Below are 22535 nucleotides of genomic sequence, written 5' to 3'. Positions count from 1 at the left end.
TAAAATATTCACCAAAAATCAGCCAAGTAACGAAAACGAAAATACTCACCTGCTCTTAGGTGAGCTCCCAGTGCTGGATCTTGGCGCCCAGCACTGACTCTGAAAAATACTTAAAACTGTACTTACCAGTAACCCAATTTTCTCCCATAGGAAATCATTGACTGTTTTTCTGTGAAATTTCTTTTAAGTGTCAATTTCTGCAATTTTTAAATATTCTTTAAAAATTGTATAATATCTGAAAACGTAATTACTTACCTGTTTTGGATAAAGGTCCCAGTACTGAGTCTAGGCACCCAGTACTGGATTACAAAAGTAACGAGAACATACTGTACCTGCAACTTGAATTTTCTTCCATAGGGAATCATTGACTGTTTTCTTTGAAATATTTTCTAAGTGTCAACTTTTAAAATAGCAAAATATTGTCTAAAAATCATCACAGTAATTAAGTCGACTTTCATCACTTGATTCTAAGTACTGACCCAGGACTGAATCTAGGATCCAGTCCTGGAACTCAAAAGTAATCCTAAAAGTAATCTGTTGCAAATAACTTGAAATTTCTATTGAGCTCAATGCATTGTTGTGGTTAAAATAGAGTTGCCTATTGCAACCACTTGTAACTGTTTACAAAAGTCAATTGCATATTGCAAAAGTATTTATATAAAGCATCTCATTCTGAGAAAGTATATTTTAAATCCAATTGTTGGTTCTAAAATAAAACAAGCATATATTTTTTATATATAAACCATTGGCCTAGAGTTCAGTTATTGAGTGTGTGAGACCATTTGCTGACTGAGTGTGTACAACAAATGCTTTACACTATCCTCTGATACTGCCTTACTGCTCGACCAATCTACCACTTTAAAGAGTAAGGTTATATCTAACTTTAGCCTCTGCCAAGCCTCTGGGGACTGTGGACTCTGTACACCCTGTACCTATTAAGGAACAGTATATACAGAGCCACTTTCTCACAAAGCCCTCCTAGTCCAAGCATTCAGGCCCATTCCACGCCCGTGGGAGGCAGAGTTCGTCATCACCTGCTCCACTGACGTACCATCACATCGGACAGGTGGGTGCTGCAAATCGCCGAAGGGGCTTCTCCCTCCCCTTCGAGGCGACCCCTCCAGCCATTTAATTTCTGGGATATATTACCAATGTAAATGTAATAGGGGGGAGCCTCTGACCTATATTGACCCCTCCAGCCATGCCACCACAGTACCACCGAATTTCGGGGGATTACTTGCGACTTGTGCAGGAGGAAGTTACGGCCCTCTTGGCCAAGGGGGCTATCGAATGCGTTCCTGGCCCAGAAGTAGGTCGTGGTTGTTATTACCACTACTTTCTGGTTCCCAAGAAGGGCAAAGGGAGCCTACGCCCTATCTTGGACCTCAGGAGCGTCAACGCCTTCCTCCGGAAGGAGAAGTTCAAGATGCTCACCCTAGCTCAGGTTCTGGCTGCCCTAGACCCTGGAGACTGGATGGTAGCGTTGGACTTGCAGGACGCTTATTTCCACATCCCCGTCCTGCGGGCCCACCGGCGTTACCTGTGGTTCACAGTAGGCCACGAGCACTTTCAGTTTACCGTTCTCCCCTTCGGCCTCACCAGTGCCCCTCGGGTGTTCACGAAAGTGATGGCGGTGGTCGCAGCTCACCTGCGCAGATTGGGGGTTCCAGTCTTCCCCTATCTCGAGAACTGGCTGTTGAAGGAGGGCTCGCCCCAGGCAGTCATCTCCCACCTCCAGACTACGGCCGACCTCCTGCATTTGTTGGGGTTCTCCATCAACGTGCCGAAGTCTCATCTGAGTCCCTCCCAGACGCTCCTTTTTATTGGAGCGGTTCTGGACTCGGCGCAGTTCCGGGTCTATCCTCTGGAATAGCGGGTTCGGGATATTCAAGCTCTGATTCCGATCTTTCAGCCTTTGTCCCTAGTTTCGGTCAGGTTGGTGCTGCGGCTGCTGGGTCTGATGGCCTCCTGCATCCTGCTAGGACATCACGCCAGGTGGCGGATGCGGGCTCTGCAGTGGGACCTGAAGTTCCAGTGGGCCCAGCATCGGGGCAACCTGTCCGACCATGTCCTGATCTCAGAGGGCACTGCAAGACAGTTGCAGTGGTTGCTCACGGTCTGCGATTGGGTCAGTGGCAGATCCCTACCCCAACCGGAGCACGTAGTGGTGATGGATGTGTCCCTCCTGGTATGGGGGGGCCACATGGGAGAGGCGGAGATCAGAGGCCTCTGGTCTCCGGCGTAGTCCCGGATCCATATCAACCTATTGGAGCTGCGGGAGATCCAGCTTGCACTGAAGGCATTCCTTTCCCCTTATCGGGGAAGTGTAGTGCAGGTGTTCACAGACAACAACACCGCCATGTGGTATTGCAACAAACAGGGCGGGGTGGGGCCGTGGACCCTTTGTCAGGAGGCTCTGCGCCTCTGGACATGGCTGGAACATCAGGGCATCACCCTGGTGGTTCAACACCTGGCGGGCTCTCTAAACGCCAGGGTGGACAAACTCAGCCACCGACGATGGATCACGAATGGCGTCTGAACTCGGACGTGGCGCAAGGCTTCTTTCGGCAGTGGGGGAGAGCCTTGGTTAGATCTATTTACCACCGAAGAGAATGTGCAATGTCAGCAGTTCTGCGCGTTGGAATTTCCAAGGAGGCACTCGTTCGGAGACGCTTTTCGTCGCGAGTTGCGGTGTATTGTACGCCTTTCCGCCCATACCACTTCTGCCCAGAGTGCTGAAGAAGATCGGGCGCAGCCGGGCCCAAGTCATCCTTGTTGCTCCGGATTGGGCACGAAGATACTGGTATCCCGAGCTACTCAGTCCATCGATCGATCCCCCGATTCAACTGCCTCTTCAGGAGGGCCTTCTGTCGCAGCAGCAGGGTACGGTCCTCCACCCGAACCTATCCAGCCTCCACCTCCATGTGTGGAGATTGAGCGGCAGCAGTTGATGCCATTTGACTTGCCTCCTGAAGTCTGTAATATTATTCTGGCAGCCAGGCGTCTCTCCACAAAATCGGTATACGCCTGCAGGTGGAACAAATTTGTGGCATGGTGCACAGCAAAGGCTGTGGATCCCCTTCCCGCCCCTCTTTCTGAGGTTCTCCTCTTCCTTCTTTCCCTGGCCCAGCAGGGCTCCGCTCTGGGCACCCTCAAGGGATATCTTTAAGCTATTTCTGCCTTCTTACGGCTTCCTGATCAGCCTTCTCTTTTTAAATCCCCTGTTGTTTCTCGATTCTTTAAGGGCATTACTCACATGTTTCCTCCTGTCCCTTTCGTAATGCCTCAGTGGGATTTAAATCTAGTCTTGACCTATCTGATGTGCTCTCCCTTTGAGCCACTTTAGAATTGTCCCCTACGTCGTCTGTATCTTAAGAATGCTTTCCTGGTTGCCATCAGCTCTGCTAGAAAGGTGAGTGAGTTCCCGGCTCTCTCTTCTAAGCCTCCTTTCCTTTCTGTCCATCCGGACAAAGTTGTTCTTAGGACTCGTCCTTCCTTTCTCCCTAAGGTGGTAACTGCCTTCCACATCGTCCAGTCTGTTACACTGCCCACCTTCTTTCTGCCTCCGCATCCCTCGAAAGAGGAATAGAGGCTCCACCGTCTGGACTCAAAATGGGTGCTGTCCTTCTATCTGGACCGCCTCAAACAGTTCCGGGTGGACGACCAACTCTTCATTGGCTATGTGGGCGCTAAGAAGGGGCGGGCGGTGCACAAGCGAACCATCTCTCGGTGGGTCGTTTTGTGTATCAAGGCCTGTTATTCTTTAGCTAAAAGGGAACCTCCTGTAGGGCTGAGGGCCCATTCCACTTGGGCCACAGCGGCGACCACTGCCATGGGCCAGGGAGTCCCCTTGCAGGACATTTGTCAGGCAACAACGTGGGCCTCGCTGCACACGTCTGCCAAACATTATTGCCTGGACAGCCAAGTCCGGAGAGACGGCTGTGAGAAGTTGGCCTGATGTATGATGTCACTAGTTCTAGTGTACACCTTATATCAGTCCAAACAACCCTTATGGTGATTGGTTGTAAAGTCAACCTTATAGACCAGCTATCCTAGTGGTAGCATGGACAAGAGCAGTCTTAGGCTAAACTCTGAATGGCATGTGAAGCCAGCTAATATACCATTTGTAACCCCTTGAATACCAAATGAAAGGACACCACAACAGATATATATTTAAAATAAAGTGTATTCATTCTAGTCAAACCCTCAGCACTCTATGAGATTCGAGGTAAGTACAACAGTCTTATTCAAGCATACATTAAGTCACACAGGTAAGTAATACAGTTAGGCCCTAGGGGCCACGCTAACCATATACTAAAGAAGTGGTATAAGGACCACTGTCACGGAAATAGGATAGGCCTAGGCCTAGGGAATCGCTGGGGCTACACTACACTAGCAACAGTTAGGAAGTGGGAGGCCCACGGGATTCAGGTGCAGAGTGGAAACACTCACGCGTAATGCGTAAAAGTCGATAGAATTACTAGCAGTTAGAATTTAACAGTTTAAGGACACTTCTGAAGCAGCTAGAGAGTCGAGACTCGGAAACTAGACCCTAGGAGCACCGAAGTACCCAAGTTACCTAGCCCACAGGCTGCGGGTGCATAGGTGTGAACTTGCGTCGGGTTTCGTCGTGGACTTCTATGGATGCCTGAAGGAAAGTTGCTGACAGGCAGTCAGTGAAGAGTGTCCGGTGGATCCCAAGGCTGGGATCAAGAAGAGAGGATACCTGCATGCAGAAGGGACAGAGTCATGGTCACTAGCCAGTGACCACGTGGAACCAGGAAGGAACCAGGCGATGTCGTGAAGAATGCAGGTGAAGGGTGAAGCTTGTCGCTGCAGCCACGGGTGCCAGGAGACGTCGAGGACGACCAGGACCAGGAGGCGAGCTGTCCCACGAAGGCTCTTGCTGTCGGCAGCGTCGAAGTGGAACTAGGACTCACCAAGCCTTGGCAAGCGGAACCCACGAAGAACGGAGGACTTGCTTCTGGTGCAGACCAGGAAGGTCTGGGGTGCTTCTCTTTTGCCAAGAAGCGGGAGCCAGTCTGGAGGAGCCAAACCAGCGGCGAAGATTTCAAAGTGTCTCGTCACAAAGGCCGCTAGCCAACGGGCAAGCAACCGGACAGACGCGGCAAGCAGGAAAATGCAGAAGGGCCCCACGCAGGACTCGTGGAGTGTGGGGGGCTGATCTTCGGTGCAGATGGTGCTTGGGGTTGGGGCTTCTCAATCCCCGGTGCACAACTTCGAGGGTACCTTCGAAGCTGCGCTGGAAGATACTCGCCACTTTTCCCAGGTAGCCGGACCCACGTCTCTCGTCGCCTCCACGGATCTCAGCTCGGCTGTGGATGTGGATCAGGGTCGGAGTAGTCTGCAAGTCAAGGCTCTGGTCGGGCTCTGCAGTCGGTCCCTCGTAGAACTTCAGCAAAGCAAAGGGTAGTCTCTTGATGGTGCCTGTTTGCACAGGGTAGCCACTCCTTGGCCACAAGGGAGATTCTTCAGTCTTCTTCTTTCGTCGAATGTCGAAGGTCCAGAGTTTCTGTTCAAGTTTGCAGGTTCAGGATAATCTAAAGTCTTGAGGCCCAGCTACCACTCTTATACTAATCTGGGGGGCTGGGTTGCCTGCTAGGTCACGCCTTATGGGTGGGACCTGGGAGGGGGGTGGTTACACCCCCTTCCCTTTGTCCAGTTTCGCACCAGGACTGGGGCTGGAGTGCCCCAGCACCGGTTTGAACTGGACTATGCATGGGACACCTTGTGTGCCCCAGGCATGTCTCATTCCTTTCAGCCCTCCCTGCCCCAATACACTAAAGTCTGTCTGGGGAGGTGCTAGCACCTCCCCAAGCAGGAAACCTATTGTCCAACCCTCCCTTGCCGGGATTACTCCCAGCAGCAGGAGGTCAGACTCGTGTCTGTGGCAGCAGCATCCATTTTGTGATGCTGAGGCTTTGGTTAGAGTTAAACAGCAAAGTAGGATTTTAACATGTCTCTCCCCCTAGAAGGGGGGAATAATATCCTCATCACCAGAAATGGTATGGGGGTATTATTCCAAAGTGTTAGACACCTTACACGACATGTTTTGATAAAGCCAAACCATAGTTACCATAACCGTTTAAGATTATAAGGCACTTTAAGAGTATATGGTAGGCTATATCATAGAACAGCTATAAGGACATGGTTCCGAAAGCTGCAGACAGGCTCAGCTCATGCTGGAGCACCATCTCACATGTTACCAAGCTCTCTGCCTCCAGGATTGTTAAGGCCTGCCATAGGAGTGACTGATAGGTACACATGTGTCTATATATAAGGGTAGATATAGGCATACTATATCTAAGCAAGGGGTGATTACACGACCTTGCCCCAGCTGAGTGATCAGCCAGTTGTCTGATTGGAAGGCCAGACCAGAGGTGGCATAATACATGCTGCAGCCCCTGGGAGGTCTAGGGTACACCTATGCCCTGGGTACCTAGGGTACACTGTACAGGGTCCAATAAGGTGATCCTTACCAACTGGTTATGTACCTAGGGTACATGGAGTCCATTTTAAAGAGAGAGCAGACAGCCTGAGACCCTGAATGGCAGGATCTCAGGCCAACTAAGTCGAAAAACCAGCTAGACACTAGGCAAATGTCAGATATCCACCTTCCTACAACGGCTTCTTTGGCCGTTCTGTTCTCCAGGACTTTCTGGTGTGATCTTGGTTCGCAGACCCACCGCTGGGTTTGGTATTGCTGGGGTATCTATTCTAAGGTGAGGAATATAACTATTGTGTTTCTTTCAGATGAACAAGTTACTTACCTTCGGTAACGATATATCTGTAAGAAACATTAGTTAGATTCCTCACTGCCCAACCCATCCTCCCCGTTCTGCTAACCGATATCTAGGGTTGAGGTCATCCCTTTCAGGGCCCTAGATTCTTGGCACCAGTGTCGGTCTCTTGCATGGCTCTGCGTTCCTGGCACGGAAAGCTATGTACAAGAACTGACGTCAGCGCGCGAGGGTGGCGTCTAAGTTCTCCGGACGCGGAGCCGCAGACGACGCCTAGCGACGCGCAAGGGTATTGCTGACGAAAAATCGTTCCGGATCCAGCCTGACGCCTGGGAATATTCTAAGGTGAGGAATCTAACTAACTAATGTTTCTTACAGATATATCGTTACCGAAGGTAAGTAACTTGTTCGTTAGGGTACAGGGCCTCTAAGGGGTGGCACAGTAAGTGCTGCAGCCCTTAGAGGCCTTCCCTGGTCACAAGGCCCTGGGTACCTAGGGTACCATTTACCAGGGGCTGACGTGGCCAGGGTTTGCCAATTTGGGTTTTAGGTTTTAGGGAAGGAACATAGGCCCTGGGCACCTGATTGGCAGGAGTCCAGGGCACACTCAGGTACATTCAGCAATTCAGCAAAAAGTGGGGGCATACCATGCAAGAAAGATGGCACTATCTCACAGCATCTAGTTCAGTGTAGATCGTCGAAGTTCCAGGATTCAGCATCAGAGTTTCGTCCAGGTGTAATCTAAAGTTCTGTAGTCAGGGCTTCCTTCTTTATACCCAAGGAAGGGGTTGGACATACTCTGGGGACCCACCTTTGGTAGGGTCGGGAAAGAGGTTTGGCTACACCCATTTCCTTTGTCCAGTTTCGTGTCAGAGCAGGGGCTGAGAGCCCCTGCAACCGGTTTGAGTTGGACTATGCACAGGGACACCAAATGTTCCCCGAGTGCATACTTCAAAGCACTCTTGGAGTGCACCCACCCAGCCCCAATACACTAAAGCCTGTCTAGGAGGTGGTGACACCTCCCTGTGACAGGAAACCTATTGTCCAGGCCTCCCCTGCCGAAGGTTCGACCAGCAGCAGGAGGGCAGACTTGTGTGTGTGGCTGGCAGCATCCATTTTGTGATGCCAGTGCTCTGTTAGCTGGTACCGGGTATACCGGTGCTGTCTTATCTCTCCCTCTAGAAGGTTGGGATCATACTCCCACACCAGTTACTGGTGTGGGGGTATGATTCCAAGGTGTTTGACACCGAACACGACATGTTTCTGTGCATCCATCCCAAAGTTAGCATTTACCGTTTAGTTATAATGCACTTGAGAGTATATGGTTTGGCTGTATCACAAACAACCCCAGAATAAAGGTTCCGAAGGCTGCAGAGAGGTTCTGCTCATGCATGGGCACCCTCTCACATAAAACTTAGCACCCTGCCTTCAGGATTGATAAGGCCTGCCATAGGGGTGACTGATGGGTTTATAGGTGCAGTGATGTAGAGAGATATAGTGAACCTATATCTCAGTAAGGGGTACATGCACCACCTTACCCAGGCTGCTGTGGCAGTCCTGTGGTGTAATTTTAAATGGCTTCCCAGGGGTGGAATAATACATGCTTCAGCCCCTGGTAGGCCTCTGGGGTACCCATGCCCTGGGTACATAGTAGAACATATACTTGGGACTTATAAAGGTACCCCAGAATCCAATCTTGAGTGTACCTAAAGTACTGGTAATCCATTTAGAGGGGAGCTAGTAGGCTGGGGTCCTGGTTAGCAGGGCCCCAGCCAGACTGAAGTCAGAAAACAGTGAAACATCAGGAAAAAGTGGGGGCAACTATAAGAAGCAGATCTTACTCTCCTACACAAATGTTTTTAAGTTGATGTGTGACAGCAGTTGTAATTGAAATACATTTACTTTTTTCTTAAAGAACTGTAAACATTCTTATAACCTTTTCTAGCAAATAATGCAGTAACATAAATTATATCGGTCATTCGTTTTTTGTGCATCTCTTTTTTGTATACCAAATTGTATATTGCTAGTATAATCTTTCCAAAATATTGTTCTAAAGAGATTGCTTTGTGTTTTAGCAGATAAAATAAAGGAAAAAACCCCAAATGCTATGAAAATGATGACCAAAGCTGCCGGTGTCACTCCAAAAATAAGCTCTAGCAATGGAAGCAGCACTTCAAACAGGTGAGGTATTTTTCTCCTTGGTTTCCAATTAAACAGCACACATATGCTATAGTTGATAGAATACAAATGGCTTACTGTGCTCAACCTTGGCAAACAGAGCAAGCAATATAAAACGATTCACTAAGATCTGGAGCACACAAACATTTGAAATAAGATAGTCATTTGTTATTCAAAAAGAAAGAGAAACCTATTTATTTTTAGCATTGATATAATGCATTTGTGTCTGACAGTGTAATAGTTGTTGAGCTTTAACATCAAACAGAAAATCTTCACACTCCATGTATGTTGCTATTTATCTACAAGATGTAATTGTTTGGGATGGAATCAGCACAGCCAACACGTGTTTCATCTGAAAAGACTTCCTCAGGGCAGCTGTCGTGTAGCACCATAGGGCTGCATACACATGGTATATCCATCAAATCTGAAAGAAACACGTTAGTGTTGGAATACTTACCTTAGAATATCCCCAGGCGTAAGACTGGATCCGGAAAGTTTTTGCTAGCCGCACCTCTGCGCGTCAGTAGGTGGCGTTGTGCGGCTCCGCAACCGTCGCTGGCGTCGTATGCGCCGAGATTACGTCACGGAGACTACTTAGGCGCCACCCATGCGCGCTGACGTCAGTTAATTCTTTTTCCACGCCAGTAAACGCAGATCCGGTTAGAGCACGTACCTTAGTCACTTTTTGACTATCTTTTTGAGATTTTTTTGTCTCGTTTGAGTCTATTCTGATGCACGTAGGGATGCCTGGGTTTAAGTCTGGTGGAGCCTGCCGTCGCAATATGTCGGTGGCAGACCCCCACGACATCTATCTCTACTGCCTGGAGAGCGACCACGACTCCAGGTCCTTTATGGACTGTCTTGCCATGGCCCCGAGGGCTTTGAGGGAGCGACGCCGGAAGCTGCTTGAGGTCTAGCACTTGTCCCAGCGCCGTTCACGGTCCAGGGGCCGCTCCAGAGAATGCTCGCGGAGCCACCATCATCCCTTCTCGGGCTCCAAGTCTTCGCCCAGGGATTCGGGTAAGAGACAACCCAAAAAGGTCGAAGAAGCGTTGTCGCTCTCGAACGTCCCCCCGTCGGTCCCAGGATGCGGACAAGGGGTACATGGGTTCTGCCCCTGCGGCTCCTTTGGAACCCGGCAGTCCCGCGTCCTACCCACCTTATCGGGGTACGTCGGCAACTCCTGCAGAGGTGCAAGAATTTCTTGCTACCATGGACCGCCTGTTTAGGCCTCGGGCTCCCGCCGGCGTGCCCTTGGGTCCCGCGGTCCCGTGTCGGGATCCTGTCGGGCCGTCGGCAGTGTTCTTCGCCGCTGGCTCCGGCCCTGGCGCCACGAGGTCCCACGCTGCCAGCTCCGGCCCCAGTGTGCCACCCTCGGCTCCGCCTCTGGCGCCGCAGTGGGTGCCATTCGTTCCACCCCAGCCCAGGTTCCAGGACAATTTTGTCCCTACCTGGGATCCACATTGGGACACGGCGCCGGTTTGGCCCCGTCCGGCGCCGTTCCCGGCGCCGTTTGTTCCTTCCCCGGTCCCGGCCCTGCCGCCGAAGTCTGTCTCGCATACGGCGAAGGTGGAGGATGACTAGGAGGGGTCTGAGGACCATCTTGCTCGTCAGTGTGACTCTGAGCAGGACTGGGCGGACGATTTAGAAGAGGCTGACTGCCTTGATCTCTCCTTTGACCCGGGGTTTGCCTCTCCTCCGCCTACCATGGAGTAGAGCAGTTCTTACATGGTGGTGCTCCGTCGGGCAGCTGAGGTCCTCCCCCTTGATCTCCCTACGGTGGCCCTAAAAACAAATCTCCTCACTGAGGTGCTCCAGACGGCGTCCATGTCGTCTGAGGTCCTGCTGCCATTTAATGACTCCCTCACTGACGTCTTACTGGGCACTTGGTCGCGGCCAGCCACAGGGGCCCCTGTGGATAACAACGTCACCAGGTGTCATCGCCCAGCGCCAGGTGACCCTGCCTTTCTGACCACTCATCCTACGCCCGAGAGCCTGGTCATCCAAGCTTCGACGTCCCAGAGTGCCTTTCCCACGGCTCCACCGGATAAGGACTCTAAGAAGTTGGAGCAGTTCGGCAAGCGGTTGAACACCGCCTGCCACCTGGGTCACTATTCCCACGCGGTGTGGGAGACAGTTGCACAGGTGTTGCCTCAGTGACCGGAAGAGGCCCAAGCTGTGCTGTCCCAAGCTGTTGCAGAGGGTAAAGATGCGGCTCAGTTCACCATTCGGTGTGGTTTGGACACCGCAGACTCACTAGGTAGAGCAATTGCTACGACTGTGGCGCTTCGTACCCACGCCTGGTTGAGATCTACCGGGTTCACGCCATATGTCCAAGGCTCCCTCATGGATATGCCCTTTGATGGCACTCGCCTGTTTGGCGATAAAGCCGACAGTGTGCTGGAGCGTTTTAAGGAGTCTCGGGCCACAACCAAGTCCTTAGGTCTTTACACGAAAAGCCCAGCTACTCCTGGTTTTCGTTCCTTTTGTGGCCACGGAAGGGGTGCCCAGGCACGGTCCTTCAGCAAGCCTGTGCAGACCCAGCCTCAGCGCGGCCACGGTTTCTGCAGGGGTGGGTCTGGGAATCAGCGTGGGGGTCAGTCCACCTCCGCCCCGCTGCTTCTACCTCTAAACCTTCCTGCGTTCTTGGGCCAGTAGTAGGACGTGGTTGTTTTTCCCACTCCTTTCTGGTCCCCAAGAAGGAAAAGAGGGGTTTGCGCCCCATCTTGGACCTCAGGAACGTCAATCGCTTCCTCCGGAAGGAAAAGTTCAAGATGTTGACTTTGGCTCAGGTCTTGGCTGCCCTCGACCCTGGAGACTGGATGGTAGTGTTGGACTTAAAGGACGCATATTTTCACATCCCCGTCCTGGCGGCCCACCGGCGTTACCTGCAGTTCACTGTAGGCCAAGAGCATTTTCAGTTTGCCGTGCTCCCCTTCGGCCTTACCTCGCCCCTCGGGTGTTCACGAAAGGGATGGCGGTGGTCGCAGCTCACCTGCGCAGGTCATGGGTGTCGGTCTTCCCTTAACCTCGACGACTGGTTGCTGAAGGCGGGCTCGCCCCAGGCAGTCGTCAACCACCTTCAGACTACGGCCAACCTCGTGGATTTGCTTGGGGTCTCCATCAACCTGCCGAAGTCGAACCTGAGTCCCTCTAAGACGCTCCTCTTCATCGGAGCGGTTCTGGATTCAACGCTGTTTTGGGTTTATCCTCCCGAGCAGCGAGTCCGGGATATTCAGGCTATGATTCTGATCTTTGAGCCTCTATCCCGGGTTTCAGTCGGGATGACCCTCTGGCTCCTGTGCCTCATGGCTTCCTGCATCCTGCTAGTGCTACATGCCTGGTGGTGTATGCGGGTTCTGCAATGGGACCTGAAGTTCCAGTGGGCACAGCATCAGGGCAACCTGTCAGATTAGGTCCAGATCTCGGAGGGCACTGCACAACAATTGCAGTGGTGGCTCACGAATCGCGATTGGGTCAATGGCAGATCCCTCTCCCTTCCCCAACCGGAGCACACAGTGGTGACGGATGCATCCCCCCTGGGATAGGGTGGCCACTTGGCAGAGGCGGAGATCAGAGGTCTCTGGTCTCTGGCGGAGTCCCGGCTCCATATCAATCTGTTGGAGCTTCGGGCGATCTGGCTTGCACTGAACGCATTAATTTCCTTTGTCCGGGGAAGTGTTGTGCAGGTGTTCACGGACAACACCACCGCCATGTGGTATTGCAACTAGCAGGGCGGGGTTTTGCGCCTCTGGACATGGCTGGAACATAAAGGCATTACCTTGGTGGTTCAACACCTGGCAGGTTTTCTGAATGCCAAGGCGGACGAATTCAGCAGCCAGTGCTTGATGGATCACGAATGGCGTCTGCACTCGGACGTGGTGCAAGGTTTCTTTCTGCAGTGGGGAGAGCCTTGGTTAGATCTATTCGCCACCGAAGAGAACGCGCAAGGTCATCAGTTCGTTGAAATTTCCATGGCGGCGCTTGCTCGGCGACTATTTTTGTTGCAAGTGGAGTTGCGGTCTTTTGTACGCCTTTCCGCCTGTATCACTTCTGCCCAGAGTGCTGAAGAATATTCGGCGCAACCAGGTGGAAGTCATCCTGGTGGCTCCGGATTGGGCATGAAGATACTGGTATCCCGAGCTACTCAACATGGCGATCGATCTCCCGATCCGACTGCCTCTTTGGGAGGATCTTCTGTCGCAGCAGCAGGGGACGGTCCTCCACCCAAACCTGTCCAGCCTCCACCTCCATGCGTGGAGATTGAGTGGCAACAATTGACAGCTTTCGTTCTTCCTCCTGAAGTCTGTGATGTCATTCTAGCAGCCAGGCGTCCACTAAAACAGTATACGCCTGCAGGTGGAACAAGTTTGTGGCATGGTGCGCAGCTAAGGCTGTGGATCCCCTTTCTGCCCCTCTTCCCGTAGTCCTTCTGTTCCTTCTTTCTTTGGCCCAGCAGGGCTCTGCTCTGGGTACTATCAAAGGTTATCTTTCAGCCATCTCAGCATTTCTACGGCTTCCAGAACAGCCTTCTCTTTTTAAGTCCCCGGTTGTTAACCGTTTCCTAAAAGGCATTACGCACACGTTTCCTCCCGTGCCGTTCATAATGCCTCAAATGGACATAAACCATGTCTTGACATATCTGATGGCCGCTCCCTTCGAGCCTCTTCATACCTGTCCTTTACGTCTTCACACTCTCAAGACGGCTTTCCTGGTAGCTATCACCTCTGCCAGAAGAGTGAGTGAGCTCCAGGCTCTTTCTTCCAAACCTCCTTTCCTCTGTTTATCCGGACAAGGTGGTTTTAAGGACCCGTCCTCCTTTCTTGCCAAAGGTTGTCACGCCCTTCCACATCGGGCAGACCATCACTTTGCCCACCTTCTTTCCGCCTCCACATCGTTTGAAAGAGGAAGAGAGGCTCCACCGTCTGGACCCAAAACATCCGCTCTCGTTCTATCTGAAGCACACACAACAGTTCCGGGTGGATGATCAACTCTTGGTTGGCTACGTGGCTACATTTGACACACTCTACCAAAAAGACATTTGGAGAAGCCTGCTCCACCTCCACCTCCAAAGAGGAAGGACTCTGCTACCTCTCCGTTCAGAATACCTTCCCCACCTCTTCCACCTTCCCCACCTCCACCCCCGCGCCTTCTCCACCCCAACCTCATCGTTTACCGACCCCTTCTCCACACGATGATGATCACGGGGACCCATATGATGACATAGGGGATGTGCCCCAGGACCTACCCACAGGGGACCCCACCCCTACAGGATCCCCAGACCCATGGGACGATTACAATATCCCTGATATCCCCAACGTCAAAAAGACGATCTTTACCCCTCCAGACCATCTCCACCGGAAGACTCATTGGGGTTCAACCATTTACTGCAAAGGGCGGCACACTATCACGGGGTAGACTTGCATACCGACCCCGTGGAGGAAGATTTCCTCCTCGACACATTCGACACCACACATAGGTCCACCTCCATATTGCCTATGCTCAAAGGAGTGGTAAAGCATGCGCCAGAAGTTTTTAAGGACCCAGTTAGGGCCAGGGTCATTAACCCGCGCATCGAGAAAAAATACAAAGCTGCCCCCACCGATCCCTCCTACATTAAAGGGCCAGCGCCGCTAGATTCTCTAGTGGTATCCTCTGCACGTAAAAGGGCAAACTCCCAGGCGTCAGGCGAAGCACCACCACCTGACAGAGTCAAAACTACTGGACGTATCAGGAAAGCGTACTGCATCACAAGCAGCCAATATATGGCGTATCGCCAATACTCAAGCACTATTGGCCAGATATGACAGGGCACATTATGACGAGTTAGAAAGCATAATGCACCACCTCCCTGAAAAATATAAAGCTAGGGCCAACGAACTAATTCAGGAGGGTAAAACTATTACTAATACCTCCATATGTTGTGCCCTAGATGCAGCAGACACAGCTTCCAGGGCCATCAATACCAGCGTCCTCCTCCGTCGCTATGATTGGCTAAGAATATCAGGGTTTAAACCGGAGGTACAAGCCTCCATCCTTAACCATCCCTTTGACCAAGAACATCTATTCGGCCCAAAAGTGGATGAGGCCCTAGAAAAAATGAAAAAGGATACTGATACGGCAAAATCCATGGGAGCCTTGCAGTCACACCCTCCTAGATGCTCCTTTCGCCGCTCTTCCTTTCGGAGTACGTCTAGAGGCTGCTCTCAGACACCGCGTCCACTTCATACAAATCCCCTACTCAGTCCACCTTCACAAAGGGTTATCAAAGAGGAGGCTATAGGGGTAACAATAATAAAGGCAGAGGCAAAACAAACACCGCCCGCTCTGCCACACCGCCTACACAATGACTTCCCCCCCCGCTCCCCCCAGACCATTCCACTCCGGTCGGGGGCAGACTCCCAACATTTCCTTCCTGTCTGGGCTACCATCACCTCAGACAAATGGGTAACACAGATAATTTGGTCAGGCTACTGCCTAGAACTAATATCTACCCCCCCAAACATTCCACCCAGACAACGCCCAATGTCACAAGAACATCTAATACTCCTAAAGCAGGAGATAAATCTCCCTCCTACAGAAACAGGCAATAGAACCCGTTCCTACCAACCAACAAAATATGGGAGTCTACTCCCTATATTTCCTCATACCAAAAAGGGACGAGACTCTTCGACCCATGCTAGATCTCCGGCCCCTAAACACATACATACACTCAGACCATTTTCATATGGTGACGCTTCAGCAGGTACTTCCGCTCCTCTCCCAAAACGACTTCCTGACGACTTTAGACCTAAAAGACGCTTATTTCCACATTCCAGTGCACAAAGCTCACCAGAAGTACCTCAGATTTGTAGTGGACGGACAACACCACCAATTCAAAGTGCTCCCGTTCGGAGTCACAACAGCGCCACGGGTATTCACCAAGTGCCTAGCAGTGGTGGCAGCACATTTGCGAAGACAACACATTCACGTCTTCTCATATTTAGACGACTGGCTGATAAAAGCCAGGTCATACAATCAGTGTGTACAACACACGTCCACCACTATTCAGCTACTCCACCAACTGGGCTTCACAGTAAACCACCAGAAGTCCCATCTACAACCATCCCACATAAAACAATAATACCTCGATGCCACCATAGACACCTCAAGAGCGCTAGCCTACCCCAATCCAGCCAGGATTGCAAGCATTCAGGCTCTACGCACAAAATTCATAGCACAACACTCCCTTCCAGCTCGAGTGTTTATGCAACTAATAGGGATGATGGCCACTTGCATCTTCATAGTACCTCATGCAAGACTCCAGATGCGTCCTCTCCAAGAGTGCTTAGCGCAACAATGGAGCCAGGCCCAGGGTCAATTAACAGATCTGGTGTTGGTATACGGTCGCATCCATCGCTCTCTGCAGTGGTGGAACACCACAAACCTTTCCAAAGGTCGACCGTTCCTGGACCGGTTCCTCAAATAGTACTGACAACGGACGCATCGCTCTCCGGCTGGGGAGCTCATCTATTACATCTCACCATACAGGGCAAGTGGACACCTCAACAAAAGTTACTCCATATCAACCATCTGGAGGTACTAGCATTCTTCTTAGCCCTAAAATCTTTTCAAACCCAAATTTCAGGCAAGGCAGTGTGTGAGAAAGTGCCGTCTTTTTTGCATGGTATGCCCCCACTTTTTGCTGAATTGCTGAATGTACTTTGACTGAGTGTGCCCTGGACTCCTGCCAATCAGGTGCCCAGGGCCTATGTTCCTTCCCTAAAAACTGCCTAACAGCCAAAACCCAAATTGGCAAACCCTGGCCACATGTCAGCCCCTGGTAAATGGTACCATAGGTACCCAGGGCCTTGTGACCAGGGAAGGCCCCTAAGGGCTGCAGTACTCATTGTGCCACCCTTAGGGGCCCTGTACCCTTACACACACACACTGCCTTTGCAGGCTGGGTGTCTGGGTGCAAGACAAAAACAAAGTCGACATGGCACACATCCCTGTGTGCCATGCCCATCACCTACACTGCCATGGCATACATCAGCCACCCCTCTAGCTGGGTGCCTTATGCCAATGGTGTGGGCACAGGAGCAGGAGCCCTGTGCCCCTACAGTACCCAGGTCCATTCCTGTGCACTGTAAGTGCAGTGCTGCCATTTAAGAGTACATGGTGCTGAGAGCTTGTCAAACACAAACTTGTGAGAAAGTGGGTTTCTGTTGCAGTAACCCCCCCCCCCCCTTTTTTTTGCCTAATAGCTGATGCACTTTTCCTTGTTGTGCCCTGGGCTCCTGCCAATCAGGTGCCCAGGGCCTGTGTTCCTTCCCTTAAATACAAACTCCCAATTGGCAAACCCTGGCCACATGTCAGCCCCTAGTAAATGGTACCCTAGGTACCCAGGGCCTTGTGACCAGGGAAGGCCTCTTAAGGGCTGCAGCAGTCATTGTGCCACCCTTAGAGGCCCTGTACCCTTACACACACACACACTGCCTTTGCAGGCTGAGTGTCTGGGCGCAGGACAAAACAAAGAGTCGACATGGCACACATCTCTGTGTGCCATGCCCATCACCTACACTGCCAAGGCATATGTCAGCCACCCCTCTGGCTGGGTGCCTTATGCCTATGGTGTGGGCACAGGAGCAGGAGCCCTGTGCCCCTACAGTACCCAGGTCCATTCCTGGGCACTGTAAGTACAGTGCTGCCATTTACAAGTACATGGTGCTGAGAGCTCGTCAAACACGAGCTCCACAGCACCATAATGGCAACACTGAAGACTGGGAAGTTTGGTATCAAACTTCTCAGCACATTAAACCCACACTGATGCCAGTGTGGGATTTAATGTACTAAGGACCCCAGAGGGCATCTTAGAGATGCCCCCTTACAGCTAACCTACAATCCACGTCTGCTCTGAGGCTGCCCAGGCTGCCACACAGCAGACACGTTGCTGGACCCCTGGGTGGGAGAGCCCCTGCTCTCCCGGGCCTGCAACAATGCACATCCTGGGTGAGGTGAGAAATCTCCTCCCCCAGGATGAGCAAAGGGAAGCTTCAAAGGCATGCCGCCAGTTGGAGTTTCCCCAGGCCACTGCAACCCCCCACTCTGGCGGGAAGCTTGGCCGGAAACCCCATACAAGGACAGGGGATGTGCCAGCCTGCCCACCCCACCCCTCAGGTGGGGGAGGCGAGGTGAAGCACATCTCCGGGCTCTCGCCATCTTGAAGATGGGAGGCCCTACCCTATCAGGATCAGGCTACTGCCCCCCTCCCACAGGAGAGAGGCAGGATAGGGGGTGTACCCACCCCAGGACAAGGACCCATTGGTCCCTGGCCTTCACCTACCTGTAACGCCCCTAAATCTAGTATTTAGGGGCCCCCTGAACCTTCCTTCCCCAGATCCCAGATTCGAAACTACAAGAAGAACAAGAAGAACAAAGACCTGCCCTGCAGCTGCTAAAAAGAGGAAGACACCAACTGCTTTGGCCCCAGCCCTACCGGCCTGTCGACCCTCGAACCTGCTCCTGCTCCAGCGCGGCATCTCTTGTGGCCAGCAACCTCAAAAACCCCGGAGGACCTGGCTACCTTTGAACTCTGATTCCCTGGGACTCCCATGAGTAGAGGCTCTACTCAGAAACCTATCTCTAACCCCTGGCAGCATGCCGGAACCGCGAACCCAGCACACTCTGCACCAGCCAAGCCTGGCCAGTGCCGGAGTGGACAAAGACCCTGAGGACGACCCCACGGCGACTGTGACCCAGAGTCCGGCACCCAAGGACCCCCCTAGACACTCCTGAAGAAGCCTGCAGCCTCAGAACCAGGTGCCCCGCCAACCGCGATCAACAGAGGGTAAGATTTCCCGACACCAAAAAAAACCCCTGCACGCGGCCCCCTGTGCCCAATCCCGGGGTACCCACCTAACCTACAACTACCCAACTTACCTCTCGAAGTGGTGGTGGCACCTGAAGCATCCTCGTCCCCGAGCTTGCAGCCTTTCTCCAAACCGGAACATTCCCATTGATTTCCATTGAGCGCCCGAGGGCTCAAAAGCACCCTGCACCCAGCCGCCCGAGTGGTCCTGGCAGTGCACTCTCTACACTAACCTACTTCCCCACTTGCCCTGAGTAAGTGACCAGGAGCCCAGCTCCCACAGCCGCGTGGCTTGCCAGACAGCAGCCACCAACCAAGGCCCCCCTATCCCTCATAGGATAACATTGGGCCTAACTCTCTCTGCACCCGGCCGTCCTGAAACCGCTGAGGGTGAACCAACTGTACCTACCTGACACTGGGGGACCCCTGAGTCTATGCCCGGAATATCAACTCTGCCAGTCGAGTACTTACCCTTAAACCGCTAACTTCATTTTCCTCATAGGGTAACATTGACTGGCTTTTTCTTCAAAAATCTTCTAAGTGTGAACTTTTCAAAACTGCAAATATTCACCAAAAATCAGCCAAGTGACAAAAACGAATTTACTCACCTGCTCCTAGGTGAGCTCCCAGTGCTGGATCTTGGTGCCCAGCCCTGACTCTGAAAAGTGTCCACAACTATACTTACCTCTAACTCATTTTTCTCCCATAGGAAACCATTGTCTGCTTTTCTGTGAAATTTCTTCTGTGTCTACTTTTGCAAATTTGAAATATTCTTTTAAAATCGTACCATTTCTGCAAACGAAATTACTTACCTGTTTTTGATAAGGACCCCAGTCCTGGGTCTAGGTACCCAGTCCTGGATTACTAAAGTAACGATAAAGTACTCTACCTGCAATTTGAATTTCTTGCCATAGAGATCCATTGAATGTTTTCCTTGAAATATTTTCTAAGTGCTAACTTTTGAAATAGCTAAATATTATTTAAAAATCATTACAGTTATTAAGTCGACTTTCATCACTTGATTCTGAATACTGACCCAGGGCTGGATCTAGGAGCCAGACCTGGAATTCCAAAAGTAATCTGAAAAGTAATTTATTACAAATAACCTGAATTTACCATTGAGCTCAATGCATTATGTTTAGGAAATAGGATTGTTTATTGCAACCAACTGTGACTGTTTACAAAAATTTATTGATTAAGACAAAAGTATTTATATTCAATCTCTCATTCTGAGAAAGTATATTTTTATCCCCTTTGTGGTTCTAAAAATAAAACAAGCATATATTTTATATATATAAACCATTGGCCTAGAGTTCAGTTATTGAGTGTGTGAAACCATTTGCTGACTGAGTGTGTACAACAAATGCTTTACACTGTCCTCTGGTACTGCCTTACTGCTCGACCAAGCTACCACTTTTGAGAGTAAGGTCATACCTAACTTTGACCTCTATCAGCCTCTGGGGGACAGTGGACTCTGTACACCCTGTACCTATTAGGGAACAGTATATACAGAGCCACTTTCTTACAGAACTCCACAGCACCATAATGGCAACACTGAAGACTGAGAAGTTTGGTATCAAACTTCTCAACACATTAAACCCACACTGATGCCAGTGTGGGATTTAATGTACCAAGCACCCCAGAGGGCGTCTTAGAGATGCCCCCTTAAACCTAACCTACAATCCACGTCTGCTCTGAGGCTGCCTAGGCTGCCACACAGCAGACATGTTGCTGGACCCCTGGGTGGGAGAGCCCCTGCTCTCCTGGGCCTGCAACAATGCACATCCTGGGCGAGGTGATAAATCTCCTCCCCCAGGATGGGCAGGGGGAAGCTTCAAAGCCATGCCGCCTCTGTGAGCTTCCCCAGGCCACTGCAACCCCCCACTCTTGCGGGAAGCTTGGCCGGAAACCCCAAATAAGGACAGGGGATGTGCCAGCCTGCTAACCCCACCCCTCAGGTGGGGGAGGCGAGGTGACGCACATCTCCGGGCTCTCGCCATCTTGAAGATGGGAAGCCCTACCCTATCAGGACTAGGCTACTGCTCCCCTCCCACAGGAGAGAGGCAGGATAGGGGGTGTACCCACCCCAGGACAGGGGCCCATTGGTCCCTGCCCTTCACCTACCTGTAACGCCCCTAAATTTAGTATTTAGGGGCACCCTGAACCTTCCTTCCCCAGATTCCAGATTCCAAAATACAAAGAAGAGCAAGAAGAAAGAAGACCTGCCCTGCAGCTGCTAAGAAGAGGAAGACACCAACTGCTTTGGCCCCAGCCCTACCGGCCTGTCGACCCTCGAACTTGCTCCTGCTCCAACCCGGCATTTCTTGTGGCCAGCAACCTCACAAACCCCGGAGGACCTGGCTACCTTTTGGCTCTAAGCCCCTGGGACTCCCAGGATTAGAGGCTCTACTCAAAACCTACCTCTAATCCCTGGCAGCAGCCCGGAACCGCGAACCCAGCACACTCTGTACCAGCCAAGCATGGCCAGTGCCAGAGTGAACAAAGACCACGAGGACGAACCCACGGCGACTGACCCAGAGTCCGGCACCCAAGGACCTCCCTCGACACTCCTGAAGAAGCCTGCAGCCTCAGAACAAGATGCCCCCCTACCGCGATCAACAGAGGGTAAAATTTCCCGACACCAAAAGGCACCCCTGCACGCGGTGCCCCGTGGCCCCCTGTGCCCAATCCCGGGGTACCTACCTATCCTCCAACTACCCAACTTACCTATCGAAGTTGTGGTGGCACCTGAAGAATCCTCGTCCCCGAGCTTGCAGTCTTTTTCTGAACCGGAGATTTCCCATTGAAATCAATTGAGCGCCCGAAATCTCAAAAGCACACTGCACCCAGCTGCCCGAGTGGCCCTGGCAGGGCAACCTCTACACCTACTTACTTCCCCACTTGCCCTGAGTAAGTGACCAGGAGCCCAGCTCCCACAGCCGCGTGGCTTGCTAGTCAGCAGCCACCAACCAAGGCCCCCCTAACCCTCATAGGATAACATTGGGCCTAACTCTCTCTGCACCCGGCCGCCCTAGAGTCGCTGAGGGTGAACCAACTGTACCTACTTGACCCTGGGGGACCCCTGAGTCTATGCACAGAACCTCAACTCTTCCAGTCGATTACTTACCTTTAAACCGATAACTCTATTTTCTTCATATGGTAACATTGACTGGCTTTTTCCTCAAATTTATTCTAAGTGTGGACTTTTCAAATCTTAAAATATTCACCAAAAATCAGCCGAGTAACGAAAATACTCACCTGCTCTTAGGTGAGCTCCCAGTGCTGGATCTTGGTGCCGAGCACGGACTATGAAAAATACTTACAACTGTACTTACCAGTAACCCAATTTTCTCCCATAGGAAATAATTGACTGTTTTCTTTGAAATATTTTCAAATTGTCAACTTGTAAAATAGCTAAATATGGTTTAAAAATCATCACAGTAAGTAAGTCGACTTTCATCACTTGATTCTAAGTACTGACCCAGGACTGAATCTAGGATCCAGTCCTTGAATTCCAAAAGTAATCCTAAAAGTAATCTGTTGCAAATAACTTGAAATTTCCATTGAGCTCAATGCATTGTTGTGGTTAAAATAGAGTTGCCTATTGCAACCACTTGTAATTGTTTACAAAAGTCAATTTCATATTGCAAAAGTATTTATATAAAGCATCTCATTCTGAGAAAGTATATTTTAAATCCAATTGTTGGTTCTAAAATTAAACAAGCATATATTTTTTTATATATAAA

At 51.2% G+C, this 22535-nt stretch overlaps 1 protein-coding gene across 2 annotated transcripts in view; it reads left to right on the top strand.

Moving 5' to 3' along the window:
* The window catches only part of THOC2 (THO complex subunit 2), a 1568999-nt gene that overhangs the window by 1171601 nt on the left and 374863 nt on the right, over window positions 1-22535 (top strand). The window contains exon 30 of one of the 2 annotated variants that reach the window (XM_085608126.1): window positions 8840-8942. In XM_085608126.1, coding sequence (XP_085464252.1) covers window positions 8840-8942 — 103 coding nt within the window. Of the gene's footprint in view, window positions 1-8836; window positions 8943-22535 lie in introns of both variants that reach the window. The other variant, XM_085608125.1, reaches the window with a different exon arrangement.

Source organism: Triturus cristatus, chromosome 5_2 (assembly GCF_964204655.1).
Source record: "Triturus cristatus chromosome 5_2, aTriCri1.1, whole genome shotgun sequence".
In the NCBI taxonomy this organism is placed as follows: domain Eukaryota; kingdom Metazoa; phylum Chordata; class Amphibia; order Caudata; family Salamandridae; genus Triturus; species Triturus cristatus.
The sequence above is the reverse complement of the archived record's forward strand: the minus strand, read 5'-3'. Positions and strand labels throughout refer to the sequence as shown.